The sequence below is a fragment of the Loxodonta africana genome, chromosome 10, assembly GCF_030014295.1.
Source record: "Loxodonta africana isolate mLoxAfr1 chromosome 10, mLoxAfr1.hap2, whole genome shotgun sequence".
NCBI lineage: Eukaryota > Metazoa > Chordata > Mammalia > Proboscidea > Elephantidae > Loxodonta > Loxodonta africana.
The window spans coordinates 14,280,279-14,295,967 of record NC_087351.1 but is presented as its reverse complement, the minus strand read 5'-3'; the positions used below and the strand labels follow the sequence as shown (position 1 = coordinate 14,295,967).

The window sequence follows — 15,689 nt, the reverse complement described above, 5'->3', positions numbered from 1 at the left end:
GTCCAATCTTTGGCTGAAGAGTGAGCCTCAGGAATGACTTCATTACTGAGCTGAAAGGGTATCCAGGGGCCGTACTCTCGGGGTTTCTCTAGTTTCTGTCAGGCCAGCAAGTCTGGTCTTTCTTTTTGAGTTTGAACTTTGTTCTACATTTTTCTCCAGCTCTGTCCAGGACCCTCTATTTTGGTCCTTGTCAGAGCAGTCAGTGGTGGTAGCCAGGCACCATCTAGTTGTACTGGACGCAGTCTGGTGGAGGCTGTGGTAGATGTGGTCCATTAGTCCTTTGGACTAATCTTTCCCTTGTATTTTTAGTTTTCTTCATTCTTCCTTGCTCCGGAAGGGGTGAGCCCAGTGGAGTATCTTAGATGGCCACTCGCAGGCTTTTAAGACCCCAGACACCACTCACCACAGTAGAATGTACAACCTTTTCTTTATAAACTATGTTATGCTAATTGGGCTAGATGTTCCCCGAGACCAAGGTACCCACAGGGGCTGTAGTCTTTGATCTTCATCAGTAAGTGCTTAAGGTCCTCTTCACTACAGCAAGTAAGGTTGTATCATTTGCATACAGCAGGTTGTTAATGAGTCTTCCTCCAATCCCGATGCCATTCTTCTTTATATAGTCCAGCTTCTAAGATTATTTGTCAGCATACAGATTGAATAAGTATGGTGAAAGGATACAACCCTGATGTACCCTTTGCTGATTTTAAACCATGCAGTATCCCCTTGTTCTGTTCGAATGATTGCTTTTTGGTCTGTGTACAGCTTCCTCATGAGCATAATTAAGTGATCTAGAATTTCCATTCTTCGCAAACATATATACATACACACACATGTATTTTTTGGTTGTTGTTACAAAATTATATATGGCATTTACAAAATATACTTTTTTTTTTATGTGCAACCTAGTGTCATCATTGACTTTGGGTAAGCTGTGCATACTTCACCCACATTCAGTGTTACCTTTCCTAGAACCAAAAATAGTGTCTACTCCCTAGAGAATGATTCCTCCTCTCCTCCCCTTTCATGCTGGTCTCTGTATATATACCTATTCTTGACTTTTTATAAAAGTGAGACCATACAATATTTGTCTCTTTGTGATTGACTTATTTCGCTCGCAAAATGTCCTCCAGATTCATCCACGTTGCAAGATGTTTCAAGAACTCATCGTTCTTTCTAGCTGTGTAGTATTCCATTGTATGTATGTACCACATTTTGTTTATCCTTTCATCTGTTGATAGGCACTTATGCTGTTCCCATCTTTTCGCTATTGTGAACAGTACTACAGTGAACATAGGTATGCATATATCTGTCCATGTTTATTCTATTAGATCGCTAGGATATATACCTAGGAGTGGAATTGCTGGATCATAAGGTAGTTCTACTTCTGATTTTTTGAGGAAGCACCATACTGTTTTCCACAGTGGTTATACCATTTTACATTCTCTTGAGCAGTGGATAAGGGTTCCAATCTCCCCACATTCTAGCCAACATTTGTTGTTTGCTGATTTGTTTTGTTTTTTATCCATTTTAGCAGGGATGAGATGGTATCTCATGGTAGTTTTGATTTGCATCTCTCAAATGGCTAATGATAGAGAGCATCTTTTCATGTGTTGGCCATTTGAATGTCCTCTTTGGTGATGTGCTGTTCATGTCCTTTACCCACGTTTTAATTGTTATATTGCCTTTTTGTTACTGAGTTGTAAGTTTTATATATAGTTTGGAAATTAGACCTTTATCACATATATCATTCCTGAAGATTTTTCCCAGTCTGTAGGTTGTTTTTACTCTTTTGATTGTCTTTTGATGAGCATAAGTACTTAATTTTTATAAAATCCCAGTTATATCATTTGTTTTCTGTTGTTCATGCATTGTAGTTGTGTTTGATAATCTCAAATTAAGTCCCATAGTTTTCACCCTATGTTTTCTTCCAAGAACTATATAATTTTATCTTTAACATTTAGGTCTTTGATCCATTTTCAGTTAGTTTTTGTATATGGTGTGAGGTATGGGTCCTGTCTCATTTCTCTGCATGCAGATATCCAGTTTTCCCAGCACCATTTGTTTAAGAGATGGTATCTTCCCCCATTGAATGTGTTTTGACCCCATGTCAAAAATCAGTTGCCTGCTCCTGTCCAGAGGCAAGATGAGAGGGCAGAAAGGGACAGGTTGAATGGACACGGGAAATCCGGGATGGAAAGGAAGAGTGTGCTGACATATTATACGGATAGCAACTAGGGTCACAGAACAATGTGTGTATACATTTTTGTATGAGAAACTAACTTGAGGTGTAAACTTTCACTTAAAGCACAATAAAAAGAAAGAAAAAAAAAATCAGCTGCCCATAGATGGATGGATATTTTTCTGGGCTCTCAATTCTATTTCATTGGTCTATGTGTCTATCATTGAATCGGTACCAAGCTGTTTTGGTTACTGTAGCTGTATAGGGTGTTTTGAGACTGGAAAGTATGAAATCTATTTTGCTCTACTTCTTCAATATTGCTTTTGCTAATTGTGGCCTCTTTCCTCTCCATATAAAATTGGTGATTCGTTTTTCCATTTCAGTGAAGAATGCTGTTGGAATTTTCATTAGGATCGCATTGTACCTATAAACTGCTTTGGGTAGTACTGACATTTTCTATTTCAAATTCTTCCAATCCATAACATGGCATGTCCTTCCATTTAGGTAGATCCCTTTTAGTCTCTTACAGTCGTGTTTTATAGTTTTCATTGTATAAGTCCTTTACTTCCCTGGTTAAGTTTATTCTGGGGTTGTTTCTTGTTTTCTTTCCAGGGTCTATTGTAAATGGCATTGTTTCCTTGGTTTCCCTTTTAGATTTCTCCTTGTTTGTGTGAAGGAACTCAACTGATTTCACAATCGGAAGCCTGGTCATTTTTGTGAATTTGATTTTTTGTTGTATACTTCTCTCCTGTTCTGTCCAGGACCCTCTGTTGTGATCCCAGTCAGAGTGGTCAGTAGTGGTAGCCAGGCATTATCTGGTTCTTCTGGTCTCAGGGTCATGTAGGCTATAGTTCATGTGCTCCATTAGTCCTGTGGAGTAATTGCTCCCTTGAGTCTTTGGTTTTCTTCACTTTCCTTTGCTCCAGTTGGGAAGAGACCAATAGTTGTATCTTAGATGGCTGCTAGGAAGCTCTTAAGACCCCAGATGCTACTCATCGAAGTAGGATGCAGAACACCGTCTTTATGTACTATGTTGTGCCAACTGATGCAATGAGTCTATGACCACCTTTAAGCCTAGGAACAACTGCTTTTTAAACGTGAGAAGAACATGCATTTATAGCAGGGCTCTGAACCAGTTCTGCCCGGTTCAATCATGGTTGAGGAAGTATCACCAGAACAGACATGAATTTTTAAAATTTGGAAAATTCACCACAGTATCCAGAAAAGGAAAATTTATGGATAGAAAGTTAATCTCACTCCTAGTAAACAAGGGCAGCACATGCGTTTCACAGCAACCAAATCACTTGCCCTCAGATTTTGAGCAGATTCAGAAACAGTGCTGCCCCACTCAAAGATGGCGGCACCCTGAAGAAAGATGGCAGCCAACTGCGCCACTTTAAATGCGTATCGCTCTCTACAGTCCTGCCAATAACCCAGTCTTACGTACCAGGCTCCTGAAAGGGCTCACTATGCCTCTTCGAAGTCTCCCATTCCAGGGCACTGACCCGTAATCTCTCCCATTCCGGATACCATGGCGAATCACCCAAATTGTAAAACTTCAGGTCTGTTCCTGTTTTGCTTTGTTGGCCACGACTGAACCAGTTCAAACCAGTTTGAAGCCCTGATTTACGCTGTCTTTTATAATTACACGGAAACCCTGGTGCCATAGTGGTTAAGTGCTACGGCTGCTAACCAAAAGGCTGGCAGTTTAAATCTACCAGGCACTCCTTGGAAACTCTATGGGGCAGTCCTACTCTGTTCTATAGGGTCGCTATGAGTCAGAATTGACTCAATGGCAATGGGTTTGGTTTGGTTATAATTACATAATTATCTTTACTTGTGCTTTTTGCTTTTTCATATGGATTTGAAATATTATATGTGGTTACTTTCTTTCAGCATGGAAAACTCTAGTATTTCTTGTAAGGCAGATCTGCTAGAAATAAACTGTCAGTTTTTGTTTATCAAGGAATGTATTTCATCATTTTCACTTCTGAGAGATAGTTTTGCTGGATATAATATTTTGCTTGACAGTTTTTTTTTCCTTTTAGCATTTTAATATGTCATCCTGCTGCTTTCTGGCTTCCACCGTTTCTGATAAGACATCAGCTGTTAACATTTTTGGGGTGCCCTAGTATGTGATAAGTAATTTTTTTGTTGCTGTTTTCAAGACTTTTTCTGTTTGCGTTCCTCTTTCAACATTTTTACCAGGATGTGTCTGAGTGAAGATCTTTCATTTATCCTGCCTGGAGTTTGTTGAGCCTCCTGGATGTGTAGATAGATGTTTTTCATCAAATATAGAAAGTTTCAGCCATTATTTCTTTGAATATGTTGTCTGCTTCTTTCTCCTCTCCTTTCGGTACTCCCATTACATGTGCTTTGGTACAGGTGATGGGATTAAGAAGCCCTGGTGATGCAGTTGTTAAGTCACTTAGCTCCTAACCAAAAGGCCGGTAGTTTGAACCCACCAGTCCTGTTTCTTTGCATGTCTCATAATTTTTTATTGAAAACTGGACATTTTAGTTACTATTTTTTATATTGTAGCAACTCTAGATATGAATCCACCACAACCCATGGCTTGTTGTCATTTGCTTGTTGTTTGTGGGAGAAAGATGTCGTAGGCTGCTTCTGTAAAGATTTACAGCCTTAGAGAACCTGTGGGGGCAGTTCTACCCCGTCTTGTAGGGTCGTCATGAGTCGGAATTGACTTGACAGCAGTGGGTTTGGATTTTTGGTTTGATGGGATCAGGTCTTTGAGGCTCTGTTAATTTTTCTTCGGTCTTTATTCTCTCTGTTTTTTAGACTTCATAATCTCTACTGATCTACCTTCAAGTTCGCTGATTCTTCTGTCAGTTCAAATCTGTTCAGCCTCTGAAGTGAATTTTTCATTTCAGACATTGTTACTTTTCAACCTAAAATTTCCATTTGGTTCTTTCCTATAATTTTTATCTCTTTACTGATGTTCTCTATTTGATGAGACATTGTCATCATACCTTCCTTTTCTTCCTTAAGTATGTTTCCCTTTGTTCTTTGGGCATATTTATAAGAGCTGCTTTGTAGACTGTCTGCTAAGTCCAACATCTGAGCTTATTCAAAAGCAGTTTCTGTTGTCTGCTTTTACCTTGTATATGGGTCATGTTTTCCTCTTTCTTTACATGTCTCATAATTTCTTATTGAAAACTGGACATTTTAGATAATATATTGTAGTAATTCTAAATACAAATGCACCATAACCCATGGCTTTTCAGTAAGTTGGCTGGGTTATTTTAGTGAAGTCTATTTCCCCCACAGTGTGTAGCCTCTAATGTTACTCTTTAGAGGGTACAGCTTTGGGCTTGTGCACAACGACTTGAGATGACAGTGATTTTGGCAGGACTCTTTATCTGTCTCTTTCCCTGATCTCTGTTAACCTGTCTGCCTCTGTAGGTATCACACGCAACTGTTAGCCTCCACTAAGTATTGGCCGATTGCTCTATAGCTTTTGCCAATGCCCTGGGTATAAATTGTTCCACATTTTGACCTGCCTCTCACCCTGGGCAAAACCTCTGTGTCTCTGCTCCAGAGCTGGGATTGAGGACACCAGCAGAATGATACCCTGTTTTTACCACCAGGGTTCTGGGCAGGGGCGGTAGCTTCTGATCTCAGCTTGCCTCCCTTGCATGGAATCTTGGCCCTATGAGTGAGCCGGGTAGAGGGTAACTGGGTTCCCAGTATTTTTGCCTTACTGTGCTTGTGGTGGAAACCCTGGTGGCATAGTGGTTAAGTGCTACGGCTGCTAACAAAAGGGTGAGCAGTTCGAATCTGCCAGGCACTCCTTGGAAACTCTATGGGGCAGTTCTACTCTGTCCTATAGGGTCGCTATGAGTTGGAATCGACTCGACGGCACTGGGTTTGGTTTTTGGTTTTGGTGCTTGTGGTAAAGCTTCCATCATGCAAGCAGCCATTCTTGCCTGGAATAGAGTTGCTGCAACACATAACTAGGGTGATGAGGAATGCTAGTGGCCTGCCCCTGTTAAGGAGATACCACAGTCCTCAACTGGTAGCTGGGTAGGGGGAGGGAGAGTCCTATGTTCTTGCCTGCACCTGCCCAGAAGAAGCCTCCCTCCTTCTGAGATGGGGGAAGAGGAAGAGGAGGAGCAGACTATAGCTCAGATGCCACAGACTCTTGCTGTTCTTATTGAGGTTTAGATTTTCTTGAATAAATGTTTTTTTCATTTGCTATATGCCTTGAGGAAAATTTCTAGGGACTTAAATGGTTGTTTTCTTTATAATTTCATCAGTTATGGTTATTTTCTGGGGGGAAGGCTCCACCATTCCAGAAGTTGTCTCCCATTGAAATTATTATTATTTTTTTACTGTCATGAAATTTCCCATACAAATTATTTTTAATCACAATATTTACTGACTTCCTCATCAACTTAGAGCAGGGGTTAGCAAGCTATATAACTGTGAGCTAGCCTGCTGCTCCTTTTATAAATACAATGTTATCGGAACATAGCGACATCCATTTGTTTATGTATTATCTATGGCTGCTTTTGTCCATGGCAGAGTTGAGTATTTGAGACTGCATGGCCCACAAAGCTGAAAATAGTTGACTTCTGGCCCTTTATAGAAAAATTTGCCAACCCTTGGCTTATGAGCTGACTCAGCTTTGCAAAGAGAAAAAAAAAAAAAATCACTGTTTCCCTGTCCTTAACAGTATACCCAATAGTAAACTTTGAAAAATGTTACTGGTTTCTAAACGTATAATTAGCAAGGAATAAACTATCAACAATGCTAAATACAAAACCAATAGTAACCTCTAAGTTTGCTCTTCTGAGGGCAGTAAAGCTATAGCCAAGTTTTCACTCATACTGAGTCAACAAGCTACCAAAACAAAGTTACCTTCTTCACTCTTAGCCATAAACCACTAGTAAAATTTGTTTTAACACTTAATAATTGTCTTACCACTCTTCCCTCTGAGACGTCTAAGTATAAAGTGCTTGCAAAAAGAGACAGCTCTGCACAGGACGATAACGTCTATTCCCAGCAGAAAGAATGGGAATGCAAAACCGAGCAGCTTTCTCCCTCCTCCTGAACTAGATCTCACAATATGGCTTTAATATTTTGCTTTGTGTTACCTATTTTCCAAACCAACTATAAAGGATTACTGGAGTATCACACCATTTCATCAGCCCCAAGTTCACTGGTACCAGCTATCAAGAGTTATCTGTATTAAAGGAACCACACAACCACCATGAAACTTTACCTCTGCAATCTTTTCTGTTAGGGGCACGTTGTGAATATCCATCTCAGATGCATTTACTATGGCTCTTGTTTTTAAAAGATAGCTAAGATAGAAAATGTAAAGAGAAAACGTTAGTACCATACATTAGTTTGAGGTTATTGTTGAAACAGACTTTCCTCTAAAGCCAATATCTGTCAAGCAAAGCCTGCTTTCTTACTGATTTTCATGTTAAGACTCATGATATATTTTGTTCGAAAAATAACTTCTCAATAAACATAGTGCAAAGACAATCCAAATCATTAGAGTTTGTGCCTCATCCTACCCTTCCCAGCCAGGAATTATGAGGCAAAATTATCCCAGAGCAAAGTAAAGGCAAAAACCAGGGTCATATGAATGAGTTTAAGTTGCACACTCTACCTGTAGATCCCGCAGCACAGTTAGAACTGATCACGCTGTGGCAAACACTGTTACTGGCCTACCAGTGGCCACTCACTCCTATCTTGCTAACAGAACCCAGATTTTGTTTAGGGCAGTGGTGTTTCCAGTCCTAAGAGATGAATTGTGACTGGTCTAAGCCAACTGTAACTATCTTATTTCTTATTGTCATATATTTGCTTTCCTAGCATTAGGTGACCATGTGACATGGTTCTGAACAATAAGAAAAAGGAAAATAGTGCTGATAAATGGAGAACTTTCCCTGTCTTCCCACACTTTCCATTTCCTTCCTGTTGAAGATATATTGTCTATAGACGTAATGCTTGTAATTATAGCAGCCATCCTGCAACTGGGAGGAAAAGGCCACGAGAGCCATAGAGATGCTGACCCAGAGCCCTGTCATTGTTGAGCCACTACAAGACTCCTAGGGTTGCCATCTACTCCTTACTTGTTAACGCACTGTTAGTTAGATTTTCTGTCACTAGCATACAAATTCATTCTGATACGTACATAGATTTATCATCTCCCCAGATTCATGTTACCTTTTGCTACCCAGTTTCTACTTAACCAAATAACGTATAGACTTTTGAAACTAACTCCTCATTTTAAAGATTAAGAAATTACTCAAAATCCCAAGTATTTTCAAATTTATATTTAAAAAAATTTGTTACTAAAAGCTTACAATTGTAGCTTTGCTGGGGCATTTTCTCGGAGCCCTGGCAGTGCAGTAGTTAAGCATTCAACTGCTAACCAAAAGGTTGGCAGCTCAAATCCACCAGCTGCTCGTTGGAAACCCTATGGGGCAGTTCTACTCTGTCCTATAGGTCACTATGAGTTGCAATTCACTCCACAGCAACAGAGGCATTTTCTTATACCTGTTTCTAAAATAAGATTTTAGGTTACTAATAGAAGAAATGATGAAGTAAGAAATCTGAGCAGAAGATTTCAAAAGGTGGCTTGAGAAGACAAAGTAATGTATTATAATGAAATGTGCAAATACGTGGAGTTAGAAAACCAAAAGGGAAGAACACACTCAGCATTTCTCAAGCTGCAAGAACTGAAGAAAAAATCCAAGCCTCGAGTTGCAATATTAAAGGATTCTATGGGCAAAATATTGAATGATACAGGAAGCATCAAAAGAAGATGCAAGGAATACAGAGTCACTGTACCAAAAAGAACTGGTCAACATTCAGCCATTTCAGGAGGGAGCATATAAGCAAGAACCAATGGTATTGAACGAAGAAGTTCAAGCTGCACTGAAGGCACTGGCAAAAAACAAGGCTCCAGGATTTGATGGAATACCAATTGAGATGTTTCAACAAACAGATGCAGTGCTAGAGCTGCTCACTCGTCTCTGCCAAGAAATTTGGAAGATAGCTACCTGGCCAACCAACTGGAAGAGATTCACATCCGTGCCCATTCCAAAGAAAGGTGATCCAACAGAACATGGAAATTACTGAAAATATCATTAATATCACATGCAAGTAAAATTTTGCTGAAGATAATTAAAAAATAGTTGCAGGAATATATCAACAGGGAACAGCCAGAAATTCAAGCTGGATTAACAAGAGGACGTGGAACAAGGGATATCGTTGCTGATGTCAGGTGGATCCTGGCTGAAAGCAGAGAATACCAGAAATATATTTACCTATGTTTTATTGACTATGCAAAGGCATTCGACTGTGTGGATCATAATGAATTATGGATAATATTAAACCCAAAACCCAGTGCCGTCGAGTCGATTCCAACTCATAGCGACCCTGTAGGACAGAGTAGAACTGCCCCATAGAGTTTCCAAGGAGCACCTGGCGGATTCGAACTGCTGACCCTTTGGTTAGCAGCCGTAGCACTTAACCACTATGCAACCAGGGTTTCCTGGATAATATCAAGAAGAATGCAAATTCTAGAACAGTTAATTGTGCTCATAAGGAACCTGTACATAGACTGAGAGGCAGTCGTTCAAATAGAACAAGGAGATATTGCATGGTTTAAAATCAGGAAAGGTGTGCATCCAGGTTGTATACTTTTGCATTACTTATTTAATCTGTGTGCTGAACAAATAATCCAAGAAACTGGAGTATATGAAGAAGAACGTGGCATTGGACTCATTAACAGCCTGTGATATGCAGATGACACCTTGCTTGCTGAAAGCAAAGAAGACTCGAAGCACTTACTAATGAAGATCAAAGACTACAGCCTTCAGTATAGATTACACCTCGACATAAACAAAAATACTCACAACTGGACCAATAAGCTACATCATGATAAACAGAGAAAAGATTGAAGTTGTCAAGGATTTCATTTTACTTGGATCCACAAACAATGCCCATGGAAGCAGCAGTCAAGAAATCAAACGACATATTGCATTGGGAAAATGTGCTGCAAAAGACCTCTTTAAAATGCTCAAAAGCGAAGATGTCACTTTGAGGGCTAAGGTGCGCCCAACACAAGCCATGGTATTTTCAACTGCCTCACGTGCATATGAAAGCTAGACAATGAATAATGAAGACCAAAGAAGAACCGATGACTTTGAATTATAGTGTTGGCAAAGAATATTGACTATACCATGGACTGCCAAACACAGCAACAATTGTGAGGATGGCGCAGGACCAGGCAGTGTTTAATTTGTTCTACAAAGGGTTGCTATGAGTCAGAACCAACTTGATAGCACCTAACAACAATAGCACATACTTAGAGATACTTTTTTTCCCTCTTTAATTTAATTTTAAATAGAAATTACTTAAGACTAACTGGAAATTGAAAGCGGGGCATCAATCCATGTAACGTTCACATTTTCCTGTTAGAAATTTGCAGTAAAGAACAACTGGTATACCTAACGTACAATGAACAACTTCATGGTAAAGGATAGGCCTTATTTACAAGTTTTTTTGTTTAGTCACCTGTAACTCTGCAAGAAACACCCATCTGATACACTAAAGGAGAAAAAGAGGACTTTATATTTTAAGAAAGAAAAATGAGCCCTGCTCAGCTCCTCACCTCTGCGAGTCCCAGTTTTCTTATATTAAGATCTAAGTAAGGTAAGTATAATGCCTAGCATAAAACTAGGTCAACAATGACTGGTTATTATTATTTTTTTAAATGGTCAAAAAGATTTTAATGGCTGTCTTAGTTTGTTGTAATAAACAAAAGAGCTTAAGTTAAAGAAAGAACTTATTAGGAAGATAAAGAAATACCTAATACAATCCACGAAAAGGAACAGCTAGTGGATTACTTTTTTTGACTCTGGAGACCACATAATTGTAGTTTTTACTTTGAGCTCTGTATCTGCCTCAGTTTTCTTTTTCTGCAGGTAAGACTTCTCTGCATCTACATGCATTAGGTAAAAAATAGGTACCTGAAACCTAGAGCTTTTATTTCCCAATTCAGTATCAGTATCATCTACCAACCAACCAGTATCTCTGGGTCCTTATTTCAAATTCCTCGGGTAGAAAACCTGATTGGCTTAGCTTGCGTCAGATATCTACTTTTCATTTCATCATGTGAGAGGGGTACAAACTTTCACCCTATGGGAGGAAGACATGGGCTAGACACAAACCCAAAAGGTGTCTACTACAATATTTTAGAAAAGCTTACCTTCCAGAAGTTTCTTTAATGAAAGAATACCTTCTGAATTATTCTACATGACTGAAATGATTATAATTTTATTAAAACCAAAAAACCAAACCCAGTGCCGTCGAGTTAAGTCCGACTCTATCTTTTTTGTAAGAGACAGTACCTGGCTTTTGGATCTTCTATGGTACAAACGCTGCCTTTTCTAAAAGATCATTTAACATTTATTTGATAAAGAACATATAAGTCTACTCACCACACCATTTTGTCACTGGAAAGGCAAAAGTGACCTCTTAAGGCAGCCAAAGCAGCATGGGTAGAATACAGATGGAAACCAATAGGAATCCCACAGGAACTACAGAATAAAAGGCTGTAAATGCTGGAAAAAAAATAGGAGATGGGTAAGAAAGGAAATCAGAGAACAGGTAAAAAATAACCAGTCTCTGGAAGTACTCCTATCTCCTAAGACTTAGGTGAAAAATGTTATAATGGAAATAATATTGAAGAAATCTCACATACAAGAAAGGTCAACTCAGATTTTAATATAATTATGTCTTAGATTACAGTTACCCTTGTGCATTTTGGCCACAACAGTCATGGATGTACAACTGTCACTTCAGTACAGAAAAGTAATTTACCCCTGAAAAGCAGGAAAACAGTTAACTAATCAGGCTAACATTTAAACCTTTAGACTTATAGATCACCATATATAAATTAGCTACCATTATACCAATTTCCAGCTGAAGAAAAAATAATCAAGTTGATTGGAGGCTTACTAAGCAACTTATTCATATAACTCGAATCAGGATTTATCTTGTGCAGATATAAAAAAAAAAATTAACTTAAAAAATTATCCAGACTAAATGCAAAAGAAAGAAAAGAAAAGGAATCCCATTACCCTAGCAAGTCATCTACCTTCTTTTCCCTTATCTTCTGAAAGATTACTAGACAAGGAATCAGTAAAAGTTGATTTCGGTTTTGGTTATACCATTTATGTAAGTCATTTACTGTACGTACCAGACATATCCAATTATCGCAAAGAAAGGTTTTGGGAAAAAATTAACTATGTACGTTTCATCATGCAGGTAATGAAGGCAATTTTAAAGTGGTTTGGTAAGGGATAAAATTATTCACATATATACAGTATATTATGCAGTAAAGCTCTATTAATAAAAGAGAATATAAAAAATCACTTGGCTAAAAAATAATCATATCAATGAATACTAAAAAAGAACAAGCAGAAAAATATGTTAAATTAGCTGGTAGATGAAGTCCCACACCACACATGAAGCGTGTATTTTTGTGAATACAGGTAACCAAAAAGCAAGCCAGGAAATAAAGTTGCATTAATTTGAATTAATTCTTGTGTAGGAATTAATTATATCAGAAAAAGCACAGTACCTACAGACAAATATTTCAGTAGAAACAGAGCAAAATAAATTTAAAGGACTCTCAATATCATGCTTATCCATGAAATATAAAACAAATATTTCAGTGAATATTATTAGTACACAAAAAGGAAAATTTTAATGAATTCTGACAGCAAAATTAATTGTATAGCAGTGCCTCTGAGCCTTTGGATCATGGTTTATGGTAAAATATATACATATTTTAAATTTCACACCTCAGACCCAACGACGCAAATAGGTTGAAAGTGAAAGGATGGAAAAAAATATTCCATGCAAATAATAACCAAAAGAGAGCAGGGGTGGTAATCTTTAATATCAGACAAAATAGACTTTAAGACAAAATCTGTTAAGACAGGATAAAGATGGACTTTATATAGTGATAAAAGGGTTAATTAATCCAGAAGATTTAGCAATCATAAATACATATGCACCCAACATCAGAACACCTAAATATATAAAGCAAACACCGAGAGAAGTGAAGGGAGAAATAGATAGTTGGAGGCTTCAATACACCACTTTCAATATTGAACAGAACATCTAGAAAGAAGATAAGCAAGGAAACAGAGGATCTGAATGACACGATAAACCAACCAGACTTTACAGACATACACAGAACACTCTATCCAACAACAGCACAATAGTCATTCTACTCCAGAGCACATGGATTATTCTCCAGGATAGACCACATCTTAGGTCACAAAGCAAGTCTGGATAAATTTAAAAAGATTGAAATCATATAAAGTTATTTTCTTTGACCACAATGGAGTAAAATCAAGTAGAAATCAGTAACAGGAAAAAAACCTGGAAAATACACAAACATGTGGAAATTAAACAACACATGATTAAACTACCAATGGGTCAAGGAAGACATCAAAAGAGAAGTAAAACATTTCTAAGAGTCAAATGGAAATGAAAGCACAAATACCCAAACTTATGGGATGCAGCAAAGGAAGTCCTCAGAGGGAAACTTACAGCAGTAAATATCTACATGAAAAAAGAAGGATCTCAAATAAACAACCTAACTCGACAACTCCAGGAACAAGAAAGAGAAGAGCAAACTAAGCCTAAACCTACCAGAAGAAAGGAAATAACAAAGATCAGAGCAGAAATAGATAAAATCGAAAGCAGAAAACAACAGAATCATTAAAACCCCAAGTTCATTCTTTGAAAAGATCAAAATTGACAAAACTTTAGCTAGACTGACAAAGAATGCAAATAACCAAAATAAGAAATGAAAGGGGGGACATTACAACTGACATGACAGAAATAAAGAGAATTATGACAGACTATTATGAACAACTAACTGCATGGCAACAAACTGGATAACCTAGATGAAATACATGAATTCTTAGAAGCACCCAACCTACCCAGACTGACTCAAGAGTAAATAGAAAGTCTCAAGAGACCCATAACAAGTGAAGAGATTGAATCAGTGATCAAAAATCTCCCAACAACAACAAAAGTCCTGGATCAGATGGCTTCACTGAAGAATTCTACCAAACATTTAGAGAAGACCTGACACCAGTATTGTTTAAAGTCTTCCAAACGACAGAGAAGAAGGGAATACTCCCTAATTCATTCTATGAAGCAAGCGTAATCCTGATACCAAAACCAGACAAAGACACCATAAGAAAACTACAGGCATATCTCTTATGAATATAGATACACAAATCCTCAACAAAACAGTAGTATAGAATATAACAGCACATTAAAAGAGTCATACACCATAACCAAGGGGATTTATTCCAGGAATGCAGGGATGGTTCAATATTAGAAAATCAATTAACATCACATCAATAGAACAAAGGAAAAGAACAACATGATCATCTCTATGTATGCAGAAAAAGCAGTTAATAAAATCCAACACTCTTTCTTGGCGAAAACCCTAAAGATTGGAACAGATGGGAAATTCCTAAATACAATTCAGGACACATATGAAAAGCTAACACCCGACGTTATACTTAATGGAGAAAGATTAAGAACTTCCCTCTCGAAATCAAGAACAAGACAAGGATGCTCACTCTCACCAATTCTATTCAATATTGTATTAGAAGTCCTAGCCTCAGCAATAAGACAAGAAATAAAAGTTATCCGTATTGGAAAAGAAGAAGTAAAATGATCTCTATTGCAAATGATAAGATCCCATATATAAAAATTCCCAAAGAGTCCAAAAGTAAACTTCTAGAGCTAATAGAGGAATTTAGCACAGTTGCTGGGTACGAGGTCAACAAACAAAAACCATTTGGGTTTCTACACACCAGCAATGAGAAATCTAAAAGGGAAATTAGAGAAACAATTCTACTTACAATAGCATCTAAGAGAATAAAATACCTATGAATAAATTTAACCAGGGATATGACAGAATTATACAATAAATATTACAAAGCACTGCTGAAAGAGATTAAAGACAACTTAAATAAATGGAAACATGTTCCATGTTCATTGATTACTACCTAAAAAAAAAAGCGACCTATAAATTCAACGCAATCCCATCAAAATTCCATCAGCCTTCTTTACAGAAATGGAAAAGCCAATTCTCAATTTTATAGGAATGATTAAGAGGCCAAGAGATGCCCCGAATAGCTACAGCAATGTTGAAAGAGTAGAACAAAGTAGGATGACTCACACTTCCTAATTCTAAAACATGTATAATACTACAGTAATCAAAACAGCCTGGTAGTGTTATGACACTAAACACATGGACCAACTGAATAGAACCGAGAGTCCAGAAATAAACCTACACACCTATGGTCAACTGATTTTTGAGAAGGGTGCTAAGTCCATTCAATGGGGAAAGAAGAGTCTCTTCAATAAACAGTGTTGGGAAAACTGGATTTCCACATGCAGAAAAATGAAACAGGATCCGTGCCTC

General features: G+C 37.8%; 1 protein-coding gene across 1 annotated transcript in view; it reads right to left on the bottom strand.

Moving 5' to 3' along the window:
- OIP5 (Opa interacting protein 5) overlaps positions 1–15,689 on the bottom strand; it is a 35,285-nt gene that overhangs the window by 9,872 nt on the left and 9,724 nt on the right. Inside the window, exons 3-4 of the mRNA XM_003418666.4 lie at positions 11,665–11,787; positions 7,425–7,506 (exon numbers count right to left, since the gene is read on the bottom strand). Of these exons, the coding sequence (XP_003418714.1) occupies positions 7,425–7,506; positions 11,665–11,787 (205 nt within the window). The remainder of the gene's footprint in view (positions 1–7,424; positions 7,507–11,664; positions 11,788–15,689) is intronic.